The 24,820-nt window shown below is 49.6% G+C and overlaps 1 protein-coding gene across 1 annotated transcript in view; it reads left to right on the forward strand.

Annotated features, from left to right (window-relative positions):
- Nucleotides 1-1,572: 1,572 nt before the first annotated feature.
- The window catches only part of LOC146422606 (adhesion G protein-coupled receptor L1-like), a 186,512-nt gene continuing 163,264 nt past the window's right edge, over nt 1,573-24,820 (forward strand). The window contains exons 1-4 of the mRNA XM_085045766.1: nt 1,573-1,630; nt 5,742-5,798; nt 6,091-6,304; nt 6,671-6,780. Coding sequence (XP_084901892.1) covers nt 1,573-1,630; nt 5,742-5,798; nt 6,091-6,304; nt 6,671-6,780 — 439 coding nt within the window. The remainder of the gene's footprint in view (nt 1,631-5,741; nt 5,799-6,090; nt 6,305-6,670; nt 6,781-24,820) is intronic.

Genomic DNA, 24,820 nt, shown 5'->3' on the forward strand with positions numbered 1-24,820 from the left:
CCATTAATTAATCCCCCATTAATTATTCCCCATTAATTCACTCCATTAATTTTACTCATTATTTACCCTCATTGTTTCCACTCATTAATTTAACCCCTCATTAATTATTCCCTCATTAATTTACTCCCCATCAATTTACCCCCATTAATTCAACCCTCATTAATTTACATTAATTTAACCTGCATTAACTTTTCCCCATTAATTAATCTTCATTAGGTTTCCCACATTAATCTCACCCAGTAATTAACCTACTCATTAATTCTGCCCTATTAATTTAATCACCCCATTAATTTAACCCTCCAGTAACTCCTCATTGAACCACCATTAATTAATCCCCCAATTTATTTAACCCTCGTTAATTGAATTCCCCATTAATTTCACCCCTCATTAATTTAATCCCCCCATTAATTTAATGCCCCCATTAATTAGCCCTCTCATTAATTTACCCTTCCATTAATTAACCCCCTCTCTAATTTAACCCTTCCATAATTTCCCCCATTAATTAACCCCCCATTAATTAACCCCAAGGATCCCCATGGCCTCCTGACTTCCCCAATTAAATTAATGAGGGGATTCAATTAATGAGGGGATTAATGAGGAGTTGAATTAATGGAGTGTTACATTAATGGGGGTTAATTATTGGGGTAAATTAATGGGGGGTCAAGTTAATGAGGGGATTAAATTAATTAGGGGGCATTAATGAGGGGATTAAATTAATCAGGGGTAAATTAATGGGGGATTATGAGGGTTAAATTAATGAGGGTTAAATTAATGGAGTATTACATTAATGGGGTTAGTATTTTGGGGTAAATTAATGGGGAGGTTAGAGTATGGGGAGTTAAATTAATGGGGGAGTTAAATTAATTAGGGAATGAGGATTAAATTAATAGGGATAAATTGGGGATTAAATTAATGAGGGAGTTAAATTAATGGGGGCTAAATTAATGGGGGTTAAATTAATGAGGGGCTTTAAATGAATGAAGGGTTAAATTAATGAGGGGATTAATCCATGTGGGTTAAATTAATGGGGGGTAATTAATGTGAGGGTTAATTAATGGGAGGGTTAATCAATGTGGGTTAATTAATGGGGGTTAAATTAATGAGGGGTTAAATTAATGAGGGGTTTAATTAATGGGGGCTTACATTGATGGGGGTTAATTAATGGGAGTTTAATGAGGGGGTTAATTAATGAAGGGTTAAATTAATGAAGGGGTTAATTAATGGGAGGTTAAATTAATGAAGGGGTTAATTAATGAAAGGTTCAATTAATGAGGGGGTTAATTAATGGAGGGTTAATTAGTTTGGGGTTAAATAACAGGGAGATTAACTCAATGAGATTAAACGAGTGGCAGTGATTAATTAACGAGCGTTAATTACCCTGTTTGTCCCCCCAGGTCACCACCCCCCGCTGAGCTTGGGGGGTCCCTGCGCCCCTCCCCCACCATGGCCCCGCGCCCCTCCCCCACCCTGCGGAGCCTCGGGCCGAGCAGCGTGCTGGTGCTGGTCATTGTCACCTCGGCCACTCATGGTGAGTGTCATTGTCACCTCCTGTGCTGGTCATTGTCACCTGTGATGGTCAGTGTGCTGGTCAGCATGCTGGTGCTGGTCATTGTCACCTCTGTCACCCACGGTGAGTGTCATTGTCACTGTGATGGTCAGTGTGCTGGTGCTGGTCATTGTCACCTCGGCCACCCACGGTGAGTGTCATTGTGATGGTCATTGTCACCTCTGTCACCCACGGTAAGGGTCATTGTCACCTTTGTGCTGGTCATTGTCACCTCTGTCACCCACGGTGAGTGTCACTGTGCTGGTCATTGTCACTGTGATGGTCATTGTCACCTCGGCCACCCACGGTGAGTGTCACTGTCACTGTGCTGGTCACTGTCACCTGTGCTGGTCAGTGTGCTGGTGCTGGTCATTGTCACCTCGGCCACCCACGGTAAAGGTCAGGGTGCTGGTCAGTGTCACCTCTGTCACCTCGGCCACCCATGGTGAGTGTCACTGTCACTGTGCTGGTCACTGTCACCTCGGCCACCCACGGTAAGGTGACACCCCAGAGGTGCCCAGGAGTGTGCAAGGATTGTGTAAGGATTGTGTAATGCTGGTGTAAGGATTGTGTAACTGTGGGATAAGGAGTGTGTAACAACTGTGTAAGAACTGTGCAAGGATTGTGCAACACCTGTGCAAGGATTGTGTAAGGATTGTGTAATTCTGGTGTAATGATTGTGTAACAATTGTGTAAGGATTGTGTAACGCCTGTGCAAGGATTGTGCAAGGATTGTGTAAGGATTGTGTTGTGTAAGGATCATGTAAGGATTGTGTAACTGTGGGATAAGGAGTGTGTAACAATTGTGTAAGGAGTATGCAACACCTGTGCAAGGATTGTGTAAGGATTGTGTAATTCTGGTGTAATGATTGTGTAACAATTGTGTAAGGATTGTGTAACACCTGTGCAAGGATTGTGCCAGGATTGTGTAAGGATTGTGTTGTGTAAGGATTGTGCAAGGATTGTGTAACGCTCTGTAAGGCTGGGTTAAGGAATGTGTAAGGAGTGTGTAAGGGTTGTGTAACTGTAGGATAAGGAGTGTGTAAGGATTGTACAAGGATTGTGTAAGGACTGTGCAAGGATTGTGTAACTGTGGGATAAGGAGTGTGTAACGATTGTGTAAGGACTGTGCAAGGATTGTGCAACACCTGTGCAAGGATTGTGCAAGGACTGTGTAACGCTGTGTAAGGCTGGGTTAAGGCTTGTGTAAGGAGTGTGTAACGCCGGTGTGAGGAGTGTGTGATGCTCTGGAGGTGCCCAGGGGTGTGTAACGCTGGTGTAAGGAGTGTGTAAGGCTCACGCATGGAGTGTGTAACATTGGTGAGGGAGTTGTGTAAGGAGTGTGTAACAGCAGCGTAAGCAGTGTGTAAGGCTCATGTATGGGGTGTGTAACGCTGTGAGGGAGTTGTGTAAGGAGTGTGTAAGGAGTGTGTAACGCTGGTGTAAGGAGTGTGAAAGGCTCACATATGGAGCATGTAAAGCTTGTGAGGGAGGTGTGTGAGGAGTGTGTAAGGAGTGTGTAACGCTGGTGTAAGGCTCATGTATGGCGTGTGAAAGGCTGGTGAGGGAGCTGTGTAAGGAGTGTGTAACGCTTGTGCAAGGGCTGTGGGACACCTTCAGAGCTGCTCAGGGGTGTGTAAGGAGTGTGTAACACTTGTGCAAGGATTGTGTCTGACACACCGGGGAGGCTAAGGCTGTGCAAGGAGTGTGCAAGGGTTGTGTAAAGGATGTGCAAGGGGCGTGCAAAGCGTGTGCAGGGATTGTGTAACGGGTGAGCAACACCCTGCAGGTGGCCAGGAGTGTGCAAAGGGTGTGTAAACAGTGTGTAAGGGCTGTGTGAAAGTGTGCAAGGCTGGTGTGACGGCTGTGCAGGGGTGTGCAAAAGGGTGTGTAAGGGGTGTGTAACGTCTGTGCAACACCCCAGGGTGTGCAAGGCTTGTGCAAAAGGTGTGCAAACAGTGTGTAAGGGCTGTGTGGAAGTGTGTGATGGCCCAGGAGTGTGCAAGGCTGGTGTGACAGCTGTGCAAGGGGTGTGCAAAGGGTGTGTAAGGTCTGTGCAACACCCCAGGTGTGTAAAGGGTGTGTAAAGGATGTGCAAAGGTGTGCAAAGGGTGTGCAAGGGGTGGTAAAGGGTGTGTAACGTCTGTGCAACACCCCAGGGTGTGCAAGGTTTGTGTAAACGATGTGTAAAGGTGTGCAAAGGGTGTGTAATTTCTGTGCAACAACCCAGCAATGGCCAGGATTGTGCAAGGGGGTGTGTAAATGATATGCAAGGAGTGTGTAATGTCTGTGCAACACCCCAGGGTGTGCAAGGGATGTGTAAAGGGTGTGTAAAGGATGTGTGAAGGGTGTGTAAAGGTCTGCAACAGCCCAGCAATGGCCAGGAGTGTGTAAATGGTGTGCAAGGGGTGTGTAAGGGGTGTGTAATGTGTGTGCAACACCCCAGGGTGTGCAAGGCTTGTGTAAAGGATGTGCAAAGGGTGTGTAATGTCTGTGCAACAGCCCAGAAATGGCCAGGATTGTGCAAGGGGTGTGTAAATGGTGTGTAAATTGTGTGTAAGGAGTGTGTAAAGGATGTGTAACGTCTGTGCAACACCCCAGGGTGTGCAAGGTTTGTGTAAAGGGTGTGCAAAGGGTGTGTAATGTCTGTGCAACAGCCCAGAAATGGCCAGGAGTGTGTAAATGGTGTGTAAATGGTGTGTAAATGGTGTGCAAGGGGTGTGTAAATGGTGTGTAAATGGTGTGTAAATGGTGTGTAAAAAGGGGTGTGGCACAGATTTTGGGTGTCCCGGAATCCGGGATTGGAGATCCCAAATTTTTGGGGGTTTCTGGATTTTGGGGAATCCTAAAATTTGGGGGAACCGGGATTTTGGGGAGATCCCAAATTTGGGGGGATTTGGGATATTTGGGGAGATCTGGAATTGGGGAGATTCCAGATTTTGGGGATTTGGGATATTTGGGGATCTGGGATTGGGAGGATCTCCCAGATTTTGGGGAGATTCCAGATTTTGGGGGATCCTGGGTTTGGGAGATCCCAAATTTTGGGGTGTCTTGGAATCTGAGATTGGGGGATCCCAGATTTTGGGGGATCCTAGATTTGGGGGATCCTGGGATTTTGGATTTTGGTAATCCCGGATTTCGGGGATCCTAAATTTCAGGGGATGGAGGATCTGGGATTGGGGAGATTCTGGATTTTAGGGGATCCAGGATTTGGGACTGGGGAGGTCCAGGTGCCCCAGGGAAGGGGAGATCCTGGATTTTGGGGATCTGGGATTGGGGAAATCCTGGATTTTGGGGTCTCAGGTGTGTGGGATTGGGATGTTCCAGCTGTTTGGGATTGGAGGATCCAGCTGTTTGGGATTGGAGGATCCAGCTGTTTGGGATTGGGACATTCCAGGTGTTTGGGATTTGGATCCCAGGTGTGTGGGATTGGGGTTTCCTGATCCAGTTTTGGGGTTTCGCTGCTCCATTTGGGATTTCCTGATCCAGTTGGGATTTCCTGATCCAGTTTTGGGGTTTTTCCCCAGGACTGATCCAGGGTGCTCTCCTGTGAGGGTTACCTGTGTTTTGGGGTTTTCTCATCCAGTTTTGGTGTTTTTTCTCATGCATTTTTGGGATTTCCTGACCCATTTTTGGGGTTTTTTCCCCAGGACTGATCCGGGAAGATCTCCTGTTTGGCCTGTGAGGGTTACCTGTGTTTTGGGGTTTCCTGACCCGTTTTTGGGGTTTTCTCCTCAGGGCTGATCTGCAAGCGCTCTCCCGTGAGGGTTACCTGTGTTTTGGGGTTTTCTCATCCAGTTTTGGGATTTCCTGACCCATTTTTGGGTTTTTTCCCCCAGGATTGATCCAGAGTGCTCTCCCATTAGGGATACCCCTGTTTTGGGGTTTCCTGACCCATTTTTGGGTTTTTTTCCTGTTTTAGGACTGATCCGTGGCGCTCTCCCTTTCGCCCTGCGAGGGTTACCCGTGTTTTGGGATTTTCTGACTCGTTTTTGGGGTTTCACTGATCCATTTTTTGGGTTTTTTTCCCATTTTTTCCCACAGGACTGATCTGGGGAGCTCTCCTGTTCGTCCTGTGAGGGTTACCTGTGCTTTAGGATTTCCTCACCCATTTTTGGGGTTTCCCTGTCCTGTTTGGGGTTTCACTGACCCATTTTTGGGGTTTCACTGACCCGTTTTTGGGGTTTTCCCCCAGGTTTGATCCGTGGCGCTCTCCCGTTCGGCCTGGCCCGCCGGGAGCTCGCCTGCGAGGGTTACCTGTGTTTTAGGATTTCCTCACCCATTTTTTGGGGTTTTTTCCCAGGTTTGATCCGTGGCGCTCTCCCGTTCGGTCTGGCCCGCCGGGAGCTTGCCTGTGAGGGTTACCTGTGTTTTGGGGTTTCCTGACCCATTTTTGGGGTTTTTTCCCAATTTAGGACTGATCCGTGGCGCTCTCCTGTTCGGTCTCACCCGCCGGGAGCTGGCCTGCGAGGGTTACCTGTGTTTTAGGATTTCCTCACCCATTTTTGGGGTTTCCTGACCCATTTTTGGGGTTTTTCCCCCAGGATTGATCAGGGGAGCTCTCCCTTTCGGTCTGGCCCGCCGGGAGCTCGCCTGCGAGGGTTACCCGCTGGAGCTGCGCTGTCCGGGCAGCGACGTGGTTTTGGTCGCCGACGCAAACTACGGCCGGACGGACGACAAGATCTGCGACGCTGACCCTGGGCAGATGGCCAACGTCCAGTGCTACCTGCCTCAGGCTCATCCCATCATGGCCCAGAGGTGACACTAGGGACACTGGGGACACTGGGGACATCAGGGACATTGAGGACATTGATGGGCACTTGGGACATTTGGGACATTGGGGATATTGGGGGCACTGGGGACACTGGAGATGTTTGGGGCATTGAGGGCATTGGGGACATTGGGGGTATTGGGGACAGTGGGGACACTGGGGACATGGGGGGGCATTGGGGACATCATTGGGGACGTTGGGGACAGTGAGGGTATTGGGGACCTTGGGGACACTGGGGACAACTGGGGACATGGAGGAGGCTGGGGACACCTTGGGGACTCCTGTGTCCCCTTGTGTCCCCTTGTGTCCCCTACTGTCCCCTGCTGTCCCTGACTGTCCCCTGCTGTCCCCAGGTGCAATAACCGCACACAGTGTGTGGTGGTCGCTGGCTCTGACGCCTTCCCTGACCCCTGCCCAGGAACCTACAAGTACCTGGAGGTGCAGTACGACTGCGTGCCCTACAGTGAGTGCTGCCCCATGGATCTGCCCCATGGATCTGCCCTATGGATCCTGTCCTGACCCATAGACCCCATAGAGCCTGCCCTATAGACCCCATAGACCCTATAAACCCCATAGAGCCCACAGCCTTGCCCAGGAACCTACAAATAGCTGGAGGTGCAGTACGACTGTGTGCCCTACAGGGAGTGCTGCCCCATGGATCTGCCCCATGGATCTGCCCTATGGATCCTGTCCTGACCCATAGAGCCTGCCCTATAGATCCCATACACCCCCATAGACCCCACAGACCTCACAGACCCCATAGAGTCTGCCCAGTAACCTACAAGTACCTGGAGGTGCAGTAGGACTGTGTGCCCTACAGTGAGTGCTGCCCCATGGATCTGCCCTATAGATCCTGTCCTGACCCACAGACCCCATAGAGTCTGCCCTATAGATCCCATAGACCCCATAGACCCTAAAAACCCCATAGAGCCCACAGCCCTGCCCAGGAACCTACAAGTACCTGGAGGTGCAGTAGGACTGTGTGCCCTACAGGGAGTGCTGCCCCATGGATCTGCCCCATAGATCTGCCCTATGGATCTTGTCCCATAGATCCTGTTCTGCCCCATAGATCCTGTCCCATAGACCCCATAGATCCTGACCCACAGACCCCATAGACCCCACAGACGCTGCCCCACAGCACCCCCAGTCCTAGTACCTACAGGTACCAGAAGGTGCAGTGAATCTCCTACAGAGAGTGCTGCCCCATGGCTCTGCCCCATAGCTCTGCCCCATAGCTCTGCCCCATGGCTCTGCCCCATGGCTCTGTTCTGCCCCATGGCTCTGCCCCACAGCTCTGCCCCATAGCTCAGCACTGCGGCTCTGTTCTGCCCCACAGCTCTGCCCCACAGCACCCCATAGCACCCAGAGGTGCAGCTGGGGAGTCTCACCCCACAGGGACCCACCGGGACCCCATAGTGACCCCATGGAGACCCTGCAGTGCCCCACGGCTCTGCCCCATAGCTCCTGTGCTCTGCCCCACAGAGACCTACAGACACCCCATAGCAACCCCATAGAGACCCCACAGTGTCCCACAGCCCCTGTTCTGCCCCACAGAGACACCACAGTGCCCCATGGAGACCCCACAGCTCTGTTCTGCCCCACAGGGACCCCCAGGACCCCCAACCCTCACCCCAGGGTCACCTCGGGGAGGGGGGCAGCGGTGGGGGATGGGCTGGGGGGTCGGGCGCCCCCTGCCGTCTGTGGGGTTTCCACACCCCTTTGGGGTCACCCGCGTGACCTTCGCGCCCCCAGGCCGGGCGGTGAGCGGCCGCTGTCCACCCTGGGGGGCTGCGACCCCCAACTCTGCTCGGGGGGGCTCCGTGTGACCCGGGGGGGGGGGAGGGGTGGCCCTGTCTCTCCCCAGGCGCCGTCGTGGGACCCCAAAAAACCCCCCCTGGCCCCTCCCCCGCTTTGCTTTGCAGCTGCCGCTGGACACGGCCGGACACGGCTGGACACGGCCGGACAGGGCTGGACATGGCTGGGGATGGCACCGGGCAGGGGACACGCCACGGGCACGGAACACAGCAGGGACACGGCAGGGACACGGGGAAAACATGGCAGGAACATGGCAGGAACAGGGGGAAAAATATGGCAAAAACAGGGAAAAAACAGGGCAAAAATACAGTAAAAACAGGGAAAAAATACAGTAAAAACAGGGCAGGAACATGGGAAAAACATGGGAAGAACATGGCAAAAACATGGCAGGAACGTGGCGAGAGAAGAGTAAATACCTGGCAGAAACATGGGAAAAATGGTAAAAACATGGCAGAAACATGGGGAAAATGGTAAAACCACGGCAGGAACAGGGAAAATACAGGGAAGAAACATTTCAGGAACATGGCAAAACCAGGGGAAAACCAAGGGAAAACTAGGGCAAAAACACAGCAAAACCAGGGCAGAAAAAGGGCAAAAACATGGCAAAACCATGGCAATAACATGGCAATAACATGGCAATAACATGGCAATAACATGGCAAAAACACAGCAAAACCAGGGCAGAAACATGGAAAAAAAGGAAAAAAAACATGGCAGAAACATGGGAAAAACAGGGCAAAACCACTGCAAAAACACGCCAAGAACATGCCAAGAACACGCCTGGTGGTAGCCCATGTGGACTGAGGGAGCGAAGCACACGCCTGAACATGCCAAGGACACACCTGGTGTGGGTCAGACACACTTGAACACGACAAAGGTGGGCTAAACATGCAGCTTACATGCTAAACACGCTGCACACACCAGGGACACGTGAAGTACACGCTGATGGCACATGAAACACATGAATGACACATGAGACACGTACTGAGCATGATCCGCACAGAACATGCTTAACACATGCCAGGCACACGTGGAACACTCCAAGAACACACCAGCTGCATGCAAGGTGCAGTCAGAACATGTTTGTAACATGCCAGGCACACGCCAATCACACTCAGAACACACTTAGAACATGCCAGGCACACGCCAGGCACGGTCACACACCAAGAACATGCCAGGCACACAGAACAGGTTTAGAACATGCCAAGGACACACCAAACACACACAAAACCACACTTAACACACACTAAGCACACGCAGAACTCGCTTAGCCAGGCACATGCCAGGCACACACCAAGCACACTCAGAACATGTTTAGAACATGCCAAGCACACACAGCACATGCCAAGCACATGACAAGAATGCAGAACACACCTAGAACACACCTAGAGCACGCCAGGCACATGCTAAGCACACAGAACAGGTTTAGCACAAGCCAAGCACACACAGAACACACCTAGAACACACCAGGCACATACTAAGCACATGACAAGAATGCAGAACACACCTAGAACACACCTGGAGCACACGTAGAACACGCCTAGAACACGCCAGGCACATGCTAAGCACACAGAACAGGTTTAGCACACACAGCTGAATTGGTTTGGAAGCAAACCAGTGGGAGATCACAAATTGGGATTAAGATTTAATAAGAAAAAAATGTAAAATAGGTGCAATAATCCAAGGAGAAGCACTGACAGGGTCAGATCCAGCCTGACACCCGGTCAGGGTGTTGGTAACAGTCCGACTGAAGGTGACCCTGTGAAGGTCTGGTGTCCAGCTGAAGGTCAGTGGTCACTCCTGTCCTCTGGTCACTCCCCAGACAGACCTAGCTCAGGCAGTTCCCAGGCCAGGTTGTCTCCAGGTGGGAATGTTTGGCTCCTCCCTCCTGGGCGGAGCATCTCCCAGTAGGGTGAGATAATCCATGAGTCACGCGGTGAGTCCTTGATGGCCAATTAACAGTTATCAGGGGTGAGTAATTAGCAGGAGATAACAGCTAACGACCCGCAGCTGGTGGGAACAGAATATTAAATACATCTATATTGTAACCTGGGACATTATCCACCCCTTGTTCTATTACCATCTCCATCATGGCCTAATTTTTACCCACAGTTCTCACTTAAGGTCTCCTTGTGGTACACAATGAGTTTCCCCATCTGCCTGCATCACCCACCAGGTGTCACCAGGTCCCTGGGCAAAAACAACCCCACAGGTGGGTTTGCCTTGGCCTGAGGTGGGACTAATCCAAACAGTCTTTCCTAAAATACCCTTAGGTGCACCACAGGGACTTTATCTCCATCCACTGTGTGCAAAGGTTCGGACTCGGCAGGACCGGCTCGATTGATAGAACCTCTTGTGTTAACCATCCAGGTGGCCTTTGCTAAGTTCAGTTCCCAATTTTTGAAGGTTCCCCCGCCAAGTGCCTTCAAAGTTGTCTTAAGTAGTCCGTTGCACCGTTCAACTTTCCCGGCAGCTGGTGCATGATAGGGGATATGGTATATCCATTCAATTCCGTGTTCTCTAGCCCAGGTGCTTATGAGGCCATTCTTGAAATGGGTTCCATTGTCAGACTCGATTCTCTCAGGGGTACCATGTCTCCACAGGACTTGCTTTTCCAGGCCCAGGATGGTGTTCCGGGCAGTAGCATGAGGCACAGGGTAGGTCTCTAACCATCCCGTGGTTGCTTCCACCATGGTCAACATGTAGCGCTTTCCTTGGCGGGTTTGGGGAAGTGTGATGTAGTCAACTTGCCATGCTTCCCCATACCTGTACTTTGACCATCGTCCACCATACCACAGAGGCTTCACCCGCTTGGCCTGTTTGATTGCAGCGCAAGTCTCACAGCTGTGGATGACCTGTGAGATGTTGTCCATGGTCAAGTCCACCCCTCGGTCACGAGCCCACCTGTATGTCGCATCTCTCCCTTGATGACCAGAGGCATCATGGGCCCAACGAGCTAGAAATAACTCTCCTTTGTGCTGCCAGTCCAGATCCACCTGTGACACTTCCACCTTGGCAGCTCGGTCCACCTGCTCGTTGTTACGATGCTCTTCATTAGCCCGACTCTTAGGTACATGTGCATCCACGTGGCGAACTTTCACAGTCAGCTTTTCTGCCCGGGCGGCGATGTCCTGCCAAATCTCAGCGGCCCAGATGGGTTTTCCTCTGCGCTGCCAGTTAGCCTTTCTCCAGCAATCTAACCATCCCCACAGCGCGTTGGCTACCATCCAAGAGTCGGTGTAGAGATAAAGCCTTGGCCATTTCTCTCGTTCGGCAATATCCAAAGCCAGTTGGATGGCTTTGAGCTCTGCGACCTGACTCGATCCACCTTGTCCCTCGGTAGCCTGTACAGCTTGTCGTGTGGGGCTCCATACTGCAGCTTTCCATTTCCGATCTGCGCCTACAATTCGGCAGGAACCATCGGTGAAGAGGGCATAGCGTCTTTCACTCTCCGGCAGCTCGTTATACGGGGGTGCTTCCTCGGCACGTGCTACTTTCTCCTCTGCTTCTTCTGAAGATAATTTAAAAGTCTCACCTTCAGGCCAGTTTGTTATGATTTCCAGAATCCCAGGGCGATTCAGGTTTCCAATACGGGCGCGCTGTGTGATGAGGGCAATCCATTTGCTCCACGTGGCATCAGTGGCATGGTGGGTAGAGGGAACCCTTCCCTTGAACATCCACCCCAGCACTGGCAGTCGGGGTGCAAGGAGAAGTTGTGTTTCTGTGCCGATCACCTCTGAGGCGGCTTGGACTCCTTCATAGGCTGCTAGGATTTCCTTCTTGGTGGGAGTGTAGTTGACTTCAGACCCTCTGTAACTTCGACTCCAGAATCCCAGTGGTCATCCTCGGGTCTCGCCAGGCACCTTCTGCCACAGGCTCCAGGACAGACCATGGCTCGCGGCTGAAGAATGGAGCATGTCACTGTTGAACCGCTAGCAGAGAGAAGAAGTCCAGGTCTTCAGTGTGGCAGAATGTCTGGTTTTATTAATTAATTTCAACTTATATAGACTTTCAAAGGTCACCCAGATTGGTCAGTTCAAAACCTCCCCCCAGGCCGATTGGCCAGGCTTGAACCTTCCATATCTCAAGACACCATTTCAACAACATCCAAACTTTATCTTTGTTTATAAAACAGGAAGAAGAGAGAAAAATTTCTCACAGGAAAGGTCTGTGCTCACCACAAGAGCACATTCTTCACTTCTGGTCCTGTCCTGACTGGGCCAAGGGCTACTGCATGAGCGATCTCCTGCTTGATCTGAGCAAAGGCTTGTTGCTGTTCAGGGCCCCAGTGGAAATCATTCTTCTTGCGTGTCACCAGGTAGAGAGGACTCACAATCTGGCTGTACTCGGGGATATGCATCCTCCAGAAACCTATGGCGCCTAGGAAGGCTTGTGTCTCCTTCTTGTTGGTTGGTGGGGACATCGCTGTGATCTTGTTGATGACTTCGGTAGGAATCTGACGTCGGCCATCTTGCCACTTCACTCCTAGGAACTGGATCTCTCGGGCAGGCCCCTTGACTTTGCTCTTCTTGATGGCGAAGCCGGCTTCCAGGAGAATTTGGATGATTTTCTCTCCTTTCTCAAACACTTCTTCCGCTGTGCTCCCCCACACAATGATGTCGTCGATGTACTGCAGGTGTTCCGGAGCCTCACCCTTTTCCAGTGCAGCCTGGATCAGTCCATGGCAGATGGTGGGACTGTGCTTCCACCCCTGGGGCAGTCGGTTCCAGGTATACTGCACGCCCCTCCAGGTAAAAGCAAACTGAGGCCTGCACTCTGCTGCCAGAGGAATGGAGAAAAAGGCATTGGCAATATCAATGGTCGCATACCACTTTGCTGCCTTGGATTCCAGCTCATACTGAAGTTCCAACATGTCCGGTACAGCAGCACTCAGTGGTGGTGTGACTTCATTCAGGCCACGGTAATCCACCGTCAGTCTCCATTCTTCACTGGACTTACGCACCGGCCATATAGGGCTGTTAAAGGGTGAGTGAGCCTTGCTGACCACTCCTTGGCTCTCCAGATCCCGAATCATCTTATGGATGGGGGCCACAGAGTCTCTGTCAGTGCGGTATTGCCGGCGGTGCACTGTTGCTGTAGCAATTGGTACCCGCTGTTCTTCAATTCTCAGTAGTCCTACAGCAGACGGGTTATCTGAGAGACCGGGCAGGGTATTCAGTTGTCTTATATCTTCTGTCTCTATGGCTGCTATCCCAAAAGCCCAGCGATGTCCCTTTGGGTCTTTGAAATATCCACTCCTGAGATAATCTATGCCGAGGATGCATGGGGCGTCTGGACCAGTGACAATGGGGTGTTTCTGCCACTCGTTCCCAGTTAAACTCACTTCAGCTTCCAGTACAGTCAGCTGCTGGGATCCTCCTGTCACCCCAGAAATAGAAATGGATTCGGTCCCCACATACCTGGATGGCATCAGGGTGCACTGAGCGCCGGTGTCAACCAAAGCCGTGTATCTTTGTGGGTCAGACGTGCCAGGCCATCGGATCCACACAGTCCAATAGATCCGATTATCCCTTTCCTCTACCTGGCTAGAGGCAGGGCTCCTCTAATCCTGTTTTTGGTGCACGATGTTCTTCTCCTGTAAATGTGTTCCTGAGGTCCCTTCAAGAGGATCAGTCATATTATCCTTTCCATTCTGTCGGGGGTTCTGTCCACAAGAGACTGGGGCAGTGTTGTACCTAGATGAGCCTCCTGACGTGGATGTTTCTGTTTTCAATTCACGTACCCGGGCTGCTAAGGAGGAGGTGGGTTTCCTATCCCACTTTCTCATGTCTTCCCCATGCTCCTGCAGGAAAAACCAGAGGTCACGTCGTGGAGTTTGTCTTCTTTCCCTGGCTGGGGGACGTCTTCTCTTGGTGGCAGAGACTCTTGATGGTTTTGGTGAGGCATGGAAAATTCCTTCTTTGAGCTCTTTCCTTAGTTTCTGATTCTCTTCAATCAATCTCCGGACTTGCGCGGCCAGGTTTGTTTCTACCGATGAGACCTGGGTGCGTAGTGGAGCGGTGACAGTGTCCTTGTAAATTCTCAGTTTGTTTGTTAACACGCCCACCTGGTCTTCACCTTCCCTCCACTGCAGTGTTGCCAGGTAACGAGAGTATATCTCTGGTCCGAGCCGCGCGAATCTTAGCCACATTTGTGAAGTGCACTGGACATTATCTGGGCTCTTGGGGAATCTCTCGTTGTCCGAGAAAATGATCTCTAGCATGGCCAATTCCCTCAGGCATCGGATACCTTGTTCTATTGTGTTCCATTTCCTTTGGTGCATCTGGAGGTCTTCTTTGCAGAGATATCTGTCCCGTACACTCAGCAGCAATCGCCGCCAGAGGCTGAGAGTTTCCTGGGTTTTCCCAATCCCCTGGTCAATAACCACATCCTGGGACAGGGATCCCAGTTGCCTGGCCTCACTTCCGTCCAGAATGGTGTCATTAGCGGCGGCATCCCAGATGCGGAGCAGCCAGGTCAAGATGGACTCGTTTGCCTGCTGGGTGAATTCCCTCCGTAGGTCATGCAGCTCCCCCAGGGATAGAGAGTGAGTGATGATCTCCGGCTCTGTCTCTTCTGCTTGGTGGGATGGTCCTGCCGCATCCCCATCAGTCGCTATGCGGACTGATTTGCTCTTTGATTTCTTTTTCTGGACGGGGGCAACCGCTACTGGCTTTGGCTGTTCTGATTCGGCGACGATTTATGTTGAGACCTCAACTGCTCTTTTGGTTCTTTTCCTCTTGGTGTGACTTGCTCCTTTCTCCTCTTCGTCGAGAAGATGCTGTACCACACCAAGTGTTGTTCTGTTCCTCAGCATGAGGTACACTGTGCTGGTCGCAGAGAAGAAAGAAAACAGAACTAACAGGAAGATTATGCCATCCTTAGCATCCAGAGAGAACTCAATATTGTCAAAGATGGCTGTGCCCGGCCTGAAATGCTGGAAGAAACCACTCTCTCCTCCTAGCCCCAGAGGGTGGGTGCGATTGCTGAGGAGGTCCCAGACGAAGCAGCTCAGGTTAGGCCAGGCAGACAAAGTCAAGTATATATTCCGAATGGTATTCATCGCCTCACAGGTTACCATGCAATAGGCATAATAAACCAATAGAGCAATTCTCATGCCATTCCCTGGTCGCAACAGGAGCAATGCAACGGGTAGATAGTTTCCCATTTGAGGGAAAATATAAAGGGTAAGATACATTACCCACATAGGCTGAGCATCTTGGTGATAGGATTTCTGTAATAAAGAATTATATTTCTGATTTTCCCTCAGGTCGAGCCCCACGTTGGGCGCCAAAATATGTGTTGGTTTGGAAACAAACCGGTGGGAGATTGTCACTGTTGAGCCGCTAGCAGAGAAAAGGACCCGGGTTCTCAGTGTGACAAGAAAAAGAGGACTTTATTATTTTGATTTCAGTTTATATAGACTTTTCAGAGGTCACCCAGATTGGTCAGTCAGAAACCTTCCCCCAAGCCTGATTGGCCAGGCCTGAACTGCCCAAATCTCCAGACACTGTTTTAATAACATCCAAACTTTATCTTTGTTTATAAAACACAGGAGAAAATTCTCATGGGAAAGACCTGTGCTAGCCACAGGAGATCACAAGCCAGGATTAAAATTAACAGGAAAAATTAACAATAAGTGAAATAATCCAAGGAAGAGCAGTGACAGGGTCAGATCCAGCCTGACACCCGGTCAGGGTGTTGGTAACAGTCTGACTGAAGGTGATCCTGTGAAGGTCTGGTGGCTAATTGTCCTTGATGGCTAATTAACAGTTATCAGGGTGAGTAATTAGCAGGAGATAACAGCTAACGACCCACAGCTGGTGGGAATAGAATATTAAATACATCTGTATTGTAACCTAGGGCAAGAGCACACGCCAGGCACATGCTAAGCACACACAGAACACATTTAGCACACGCCAAGCACACGTGGAACAGGTTTAGCACACGCCAAGCACATGCCAAGAGCATAGAACACGCCTAGAACTCATAGTACATGCCAAGCACACACAGAACACTCCAAGCACATGCCAGTAGCACAGAACATGACTAGAACACACCTAGAACATGTTTAGCACACACAAAGCACACGTTGAGCCCACAGAGAACACACCTAGAACACACCTAGAGCACACCTAGCACATGCCAAGCAAACACCAAGCACACACAGAACACACCAAGCACACGCCAAGCACACACGAAGCACACGCTAAGCACACACAGAACACACCTAGCACATGCCAAGCACACACCAGGCACACGCTAAGCACACAGAACACATTTAGCACATGCTAAGCACACCCAGAACACATTTAGCACACACCTAGCACACGCCAAGCACACGCTAAGCACACAGAACACACCTAGCACACACCAAGCACACCCAGAACACACCTAGCACACGCCAAGCACACGCTAAGCACACGGATAACACACTTAGCACACGCCAGGCCCAGGCGAGTCCCCGCCGGTGCCGGGGGTGGGTTGGGGTGGGGGCGGGGCGGGGTGGGGGAGGGGCAGAGGCGCCTCTTTCCTTTGCAGGTGACGCAGCGACACCCCGGCTGCCCCTCCCCCACCCGGGGCTGCCCCTCCCCCACCCGGGCTGCCCCTCCCCCCGCGCCGCCTCGCTCGCTCTCTCTCTCTCTCTCTCTCTCCCTCCAGGGCTGGGGGAGGGGCGGGGAGGGGCTGAGTGACCCAGGGGTCAGGAGTGTGGGGGAGGGGAGCGCCGAGACCCCCCCTGGCCATCTGTGTGTCCGTGTGTGTCCATCTGTCCTTCCATGTCCGTCTGGCCATCTGTGTGTCCGTCTGTGTCCGTCTGTCCTTCTGTGGCCATCTGGCCATCTGACCAGCTGTCCATGTGTCCATCTGTGTCCATCTGTCTGTCTGTCCATCTGTGTCCATTTATGTGTCCATCCATCCATCTGTGTCCATCTGTCTGTCTGTCCATCTGACCAACTGTCCATTGTGTCCATTGTGTCCATCTGTCTCTCTGTGTCCGTCTGTCCATCTGTGTCCATCTGGCCATCTCTCCATGTGTGTCCATCTGGCCATCTGAGCAGCTGTCCATGTGTCCATCTGTGTCCATCTGTCTGTCTGTCCACCTGTGTCCATCTGTCTATCTATTGTGTGTCCATCTGTGTCCATCTGTGTCCATCTGTCTGTCTGTCCATCTGACCAACTGTCCATCTGTGTCCCTCTATGTGTCCATCCGTCCATCTGTGTCCATCTGTCCGTCTGTGTCTGTCTGTCCATCTGTGTCCATCTGTCCATCTGTGTCCATCTGTGTCCATCTGTGTCTGTGTCCATCTGTCCATCTGTGTCCATCTGGCCATCTGTGTCCATCTGGCCATCTGTCCATGTGTGTCCATCTGGCCATCTGACTAGCTGTCCATCTGTGTCCATCTGCATCCATCTGTCTGTCTGTCCATCTGACCAGCTGTCCATTGTGTCCATCTGTGTCCATCTGTCCATCTGTGTCCGTCTGTGTCCGTGTCCATGTCCATCTGTCCATCTGTCAGTCTGTGTCCATCTATCCATCTGTCCTTCTGTCCTTCTGTCCATCTGTCCGTGTGTCCATCTGTCCATCCCCACCCATCTCTCTGCACTCCCCATCTCCATCTGTCTGTCTGTGTCCGTCTGTCCATCCCTTCTCTGTCCGTCTGTCCATGTGTCCATCTACGTGTCCATCTGTGTCCGTCTGTCCATCTGACCATGTGTCCATCTATGTGTCCATCTGTGTCCATCTGTCCATCTGACCATGTGTCCATCTATGTGTCCATCTGTGTCCATCTGTCCATCTGTCCATCTGTATGTCCATCTGTGTCCATCTGTCTATCTATCCGTCTGTCTGTCCATCTGACCAACTGTCCATCTGTGTCCATCTGTGTCCATCTGTGTCCATCTATCCATCTGTCCTTCTGTCCATCTGTCCATCCCCACCCATCTCTCTGCTCTCGCAATGTCCATCTGTCCATCTGTCCATCTATGTGTCCATCTGTCCATCCCTTCTCCATCCCTCTGTCCATCTGTCCTTGTCCATCTGTCCATCTGTCCATTTGTCCATCTGTCCATCTGTCCATCTGTCCCTCCCTGTCCCCTCCCTGTCCATCTGTCCATCCCTCCATCCCAGTTTGATTGACAGCTGTCCGTCAAGGGAGGCAGGAATCTCCCTCAGAGCAGAGAATTTATTATGACTTTGAAATCAAAGGTTTTTGGGCAAAAATATGGGAAAAAAGGGAATCACAGCTCTGTATTAGTGTTCATAACGAGGCAAATATCGGGAAAATTAATGCAAAATTAATGTATTAATCCATAATAAATGTCAGGAAAATCCAAATTTAATTAATCCAAAATTAATCAGGAAAATAAATCCACAAACACAGAGGTTTCAGCCCAAAAAGGAGACAGAGGAACTTTGTTTGAATAAAGGGAGAGGTCAGAGTGCAAAAATCCCAAAATAAGGTAAATATCAAAATCTCAAACTAAGCTAATTATTAGACCAAAAAAAACCCCTAAAATCAGCTAAATATCAAAATTCCAAACTAAACTAAATTTCAGACTACAACAATCCCAAACGAAGCTAAATATCAAACTACAAAAATTCCAAATTAAGCTAAATATCAAACTGCAAAAACCCCAAATTCAGGTAAATATAAAAATTCCAAACGAAACTAAATATCAGACTACAAAAATCCCAAACGAAGCTAAATATCAAAATTCAAAACTAAACTAAATATCAAACTGCAGAAATCCCAAATGAAGCTAAATACGAAACTCCAAAAATCCCAAACGAAGCTAAATATCAAAATTCAAAACTAAACTAAATATCAAGCTGCAAAAATCCCAAATGAAGCTAAATACGAAACTCCAAAAATCCCAAACGAAGCTAAATTTCAGACTAAAAAAACCCGAAACTAAGATAAATATCAAAATCTTAAACGAAGCTAAATATCAAACTACAAAAACCCCAAATTCAGCTAAATTTCAGATTACATGAATTATGAATATGTGGGGCTAAGGTACAAGGAGTAGAAAGGAGAAGGAAATGGAAAAGGTAGAAAAATGGATAAAAAGATACACAAATGGATAAAAATGGTATAAGAATGGATAAAAAAGGTATTAAAAAGTATAAAAATGGCATAAAAATGATATAAAAATGTGTGGAAATGGTATAAAAATGTATTAAAAAGGTACAAAAATGTGTAAAAAGGTATAAAAGGATAAAACATTCAGGGCAAACCAAGCTACACCCAAAAATGGACACTGAGTCACGAGATCTTCACTTTTTATAAATTCTGTCTAATTAACATATTGCTCCCCAATTATCCAATCACACCCTTAAGTGATGATGTCATCACCCCAAATTTCCTCCACTCAATTCACTGTTATTTAGATATTTTGGGGCTCCGAGGCAGCAAATTGGATTTTCCAGCTGAGAGAGGAATTGGTTTTGGGAGGAAAATCGGGAAAAAAAGGATTTTAGCATTTTTGAAGAAGCCCAAAATTACACCAAATCACAGACAAACCAAGAGCAAAAAACCAGCAATTATTAAGGCATCAACCTCAGACTCACAGTTTGTTCCTGAAGATTCTCCCTCCTCACTCCTTTCACAAAAAGGCGACAAAAAAAAATCCCCAAAAAACCCCAAAATTGAGTTTTCTGAGCCGCCAGGCAGTTTCCCTTGTGCTGCAGTTCCTGCCGCGGCCAGCAGGGGCGCTGGTGGAGATCTGCATTGGCGGCGCAATGATTCCTCCAGGCCAGCAGGGGGCGCTGTGGTTCGGAGTGCAGCAGCCTCTCCTGCACGTGGTGAATGGCGGCATGTGGTGAATGACGATTTTTGTATTTTTCTAGAATTTTTATACATTTTTCTATCCTTTTAAGGCATTTTAATATATTTTTATACAATTTTAATATATTTTAATGCCCTTTTAATACATTTTCATTCATTTTTATATCCTTTTAATACATTTTTATACATTTTTATATAATTTTTATTCATTTTTATACATTTTTATACATTTTTATACCTTTTCTCTCCCCTTCTACCTGCCCTTACAAGTTTATAATTTCTCCAGTCAGACATTTAGTTTAGTTTGGGGGTTTTGAAGGACAGGAAGACCAAAGTATTGCAGACAAAAATACAAAACTAAGATAAATATCAAAATCCCAAACTAAGCTAAATTTCAGACCACAAAAATCCCAAACTCAGCTGAATATCTGATTACAAAAATGCCAAATTAAGCAAAATATCTGATTACAAAAATCCCAAACTGAGCTAAATTTCAGATTACAAAAATCCCAAACTCAGCTGAATATCAAAATCCCAAACTGAGCTAAATACCTGATTACAGAAATCCCAAACTGAGCTAAAAATCATAAATTTCAGACTTCAAAAATCCCAAACGAAGCTAAATTTCCAACTACAAAAACCCCAAACTAAGCTAAATTTTGGGGCTCTGAGGCAACGAAGTGTATTTGGATTTTCTAACTGAGAGAGGAATAATTTTTGGGAGGAAACCTCCAGGAACAGAGATTTTTAGCATTTTGCACAGAGGCTAAAATTCACCCCAAAATGACAGATATGAATGAAAACCAGAAGCTAAAAATCCTTCAGCTCCTCTGTCCACTCTGCTCTTTTCTCTTAGCAACAGAGGGGAAAAAATTCCTGAAGAGAAAAAACAAAAGGAAAAAATCCTAACCTCCAACTGCCTCTGTGACTGAGATAAATATCAGAGTAGAAAAATCCCAAACTCAGCTAAATATCAGACTAGAAAAATCCCAAAATCAGTTAAATATCAGACTAGAAAAATCCCAAAATCAGTTAAATATCAGACTAGAAAAATCCCAAAATCAGCTAAATATCAAACTACAAAAATCCCAAACTGAACAAATATCAGAGTTGAAAAATCCCAAAATCAGTTAAATTTCAGACTAGAAAAATCCCAAATTGAGCTAAATTTCAAACTACAAAAAAACTGAGCTAAATATTGTAAATTTCAGACTAGAAAAATCCCCAAATCAGTTAAATATCAGACTAGAAAAATCCCAAAATCAGCTAAACATCAAACTACAAAAACCCCAAAATGAGCTAAATTTCAGAGTAGAAAAATCCCAAAATGAGCTAAATATCAAAATCCCAAACTAAGAGAAATATCAGACTAGGAAAATCCCTAAGAGGTCCTTCCTGTCCAATTCTGTCCATGTCCGTCTGTCCATCCCTGTGTCCATCCCTGTCCGTCTGTCCATCCCTGTGTCCATCCCTGTCCATGTCCATCTGTCCATCCCAGTGTCCATCCCTGTCCATGTCTGTCTGTCCATCCCCCGTTCCCCCCATCCCTGGGTCTGTCTGTCCATCCCTGCTCCTTCCATGTCCACCATGTCCGTCTGTCCATCTCGTGTCCATCTGTCCATCTCGTGTCCATCTGTCCATCCCAGTGTCCATCTGTCCCTCCCTGTGTCCATCCCCATGTCCATCTGTCCATCCCCATGTCCATCCCTCTGTCCATCCCTGTATTCATCCCCTGTGTCCGTCTGTCCATCCCCTGTGTCCATCCCTGTGTTTGTGTCCCTCATTCCCGTGTCCCCACACGTCCATCTGTCCATCCCCGTGTCCATCTCTGTGTCCATCTCTCCATCCCCATGTCCATCCTCATGTCCGTGTGTCCATCTGTCCCTCCCCATGTCCATCTGTCCATCTCATGTCCGTCTGTCCATCCCCATGTCTCTGTGTCCATCCATCTGTCCCTCTCCATGTCCATCTGTCCCTCCCCATGTCCATCTGTCCATCTCATGTCCATCTGTCCATCCCTATGTCCATCTGTCCCTCCCCATGTCCATCTGTCCATCCCTGTGTCCATCTGCCCATCCCCATGTCCACCTGTCCATCCCTGTATCCCTGTGTCCATCCATCTGTCCATCCCCATGTCCCCATGTCCATCGCCGTGTCCGTGTGTCCATCCCCATGTCCGTGTGTCCATCTGTCCATCCCGGTGTCCATCTGTCCCTTCAGTGTCCATCTGTCCCTCTGTCCATCTCGTGTCCATCTGTCCATCTGTCCATCCCCATATCCATCTGTCCATCCCTGTGTTCATTCCCATGTCCATCTGTCCATCTCATGCCCATCTGTCCATCCCTGTGTCCATCTGTCCATCTGTCCATCCCCATGTCCATCTGTCCATCCCCATGTCCATCCATCTGTCCACCCTGTGTCCATCTGTCCCTCCCCATGTCTCTGTGTCCATCCATCTGTCCATGTCCATCTGTCCATCCCCATGTCCATCTGTCCCTCCCCATGTCCCTGTGTCCATCCCAGTGTCCATCCATCTGTCCATCCTCGTGTCCATCCATCTGTCCACCCTGTGTCCATCTGTCCATCTCATGCCCATCTGTCCATCACCGTGTCCATCTGTCTATCTGTCCCTCCCCATGTCCATCTGTCCCTCCCCGTGTCCCTGTGTCCATCCCCATGTCCACCCCGTGTCCATCTGTCCATCCCTGTGTCCATCTGTCCATCTGTCCATCCCCATGTCCCTCCCCATGTCCATCTGTCCATCCCCATGTCCACCCCGTGTCCGCGCCAGGTGCCACCCCTCCCCCGCAGTGTCACTCTGGGTCACTCAGATGTCACTCAGGTGTCACTCAGGGGTCACTCGTGGTCACTCAGGGGTCACTCAGGGGTCACTCGGGGTCCCCCCGGGCCGGGGGGGTTGGAGCCATTTAATCTCTTTTCTCTTTGTCTCCTCTCTCGCCCCTCCCCCCTCCCCCTCCCCCACCCCTCCTCCCCGTGTCTCTCCCTCCCCTCCCCCCGCACCACTGCCCCCACCCGCCCCTCCCCCACCCCCCGCTCTCTCCCGCCTTTTCTTCCGGTGCTAAAAATAGAAGTGGAACAAAAAGGTAACACTGACCCCTCGCTCCGGCCACCCACCCGCTGACCCCCGGAGACCCCAAACCCTCCCGAGACCCCAAAAATCCACCCCAAATCCATCCTGAGACCCTAAAAACCACCCCAAAAACCACCCCGAGACCCCAAACCCTCCCGAGACCCCAAAAATCCATCCTGAGACCCTAAAAACCACCCCAAACCCTCCCGAGACCCCAAAAATCCATCCTGAGACCCTAAAAACCACCCCAAAAACCACCCCGAGACCCCAAACCCTCCCGAGACCCCAAATCCTCCCGAGACCCTAAAAACCACCCCAAATCCTCCCGAGACCCCAAAAATCCACCCCAAAATCCACCCCAAATCCATCCTGAGACCCCAAATCCTCCCGAGACCCCAAAAACCTCCTGAGACCCTAAAAACCACCCCAAATCCTCCCGAGACCCCAAAAATCCACCCCAAAAACCACCCTGAGACCCTAAATCCATCCTGAGACCCCAAATCCTCCTGAGACCCCAAAAACCACCCTGAGACCCTAAATCCATCCTGAGACCCCAAATCCTCCTGAGACCCCAAAAATCCACCCTGAGACCCCAAATCCTCCCGAGACCCCAAAATCCACCCTGAGACCCTAAAAACCACCCCAAGACCCCAAATCCTCCTGAGACCCTAAAATCCACCCTGACCACTCTGAGACCCCAAATCCTCCTGAGACCCCAAAATCACCCTGAGACCCTAAAAACCACCCTGACCCCAAAACCATCCCGAGATCCCAAAATCCTCCCCGGAGACCCCAAAATCCTCCCCAGAAACCCCAAAATCCTCCCCACAGACCCCAAATCCTCCTGACCCCAAATCCTCCCCGGAAACCCTAAATCCTCCTGAGACCCCAAAATCCACCCTGACCCCAAATCCACCCCAAAAACCCCAAATCCTCCCCGGAGACCCCAAAAACACCATGACCCCCAAAATCCTCCCTAAGACCCCAAAATCCTCCTGAGACCCCAAAATCCTCCCCAGAAACCCCAAATTCTCCCAACCCCCCAACCCCTCAGATCCCCCAAAATCCCCCCAAATCCTCCCCAAAATCCCCCGAAGTGACCCCAAATCCCGACCCCTCCCCCACCGACCCTCCTCCCCAAAATTATCCTTTTTCACCCCAAATCTTTCCCCTTCCTCCCCCCAAAATTCCCTTTTTTCACCCCAAATCATGAAAAACTCCAAAGTGACCCCAAAACCTGCCCCTCCCCTTCCCTCCCCCACCCCAAATTTCCAAAACCCAAATCCTCCCCCAAACCCCACCCAAAATTTCACCAAAATTTCCAAAATTTCTCAAAATTTCCCAAAACCCCCCAAACAACCCCCAAACCAACCAAACAACCAAACCCACCCCCCCCCCCACCCCAACCCCAAAAAACCCAAACCCAACCCCAACCCCCCCCCCCCCCCCAACCCCCCCCCAAAACCCCAAATTCTCCCCATTTTCTCCCTTTTCCTCCCCCTCCGGACCCCAAATTCCTCCAAAATTCCCAAATTTCCTTAAATTCCCAAATTTCCCCCAAAATACCAAATTTCCTCCAAAACCCCAAATTTCCCTAAAACCCCAAATTTCCTCCAAAACCCAAATTTCCCCCAAAATCCCAAATTTCCTCCAAACTCCCAAATTTCCCTAAAACCCCAAATTTCCTCCAAAACCCAAATTTCCCCCAAAACCCCAAATTTCCTTAAATTCCCAAATTTCATCCAAAACCCCCAAATTCCCCCAAATTTCCCTCATTTTCTCTCCTCCTCCCTCAAAATTCCCCCAAAA

The sequence above is a fragment of the Lichenostomus cassidix genome, unplaced genomic scaffold (assembly GCF_008360975.1).
Source record: "Lichenostomus cassidix isolate B80296 unplaced genomic scaffold, HeHo_3.0 HiC_scaffold_39, whole genome shotgun sequence".
Lineage (NCBI taxonomy): Eukaryota > Metazoa > Chordata > Aves > Passeriformes > Meliphagidae > Lichenostomus > Lichenostomus cassidix.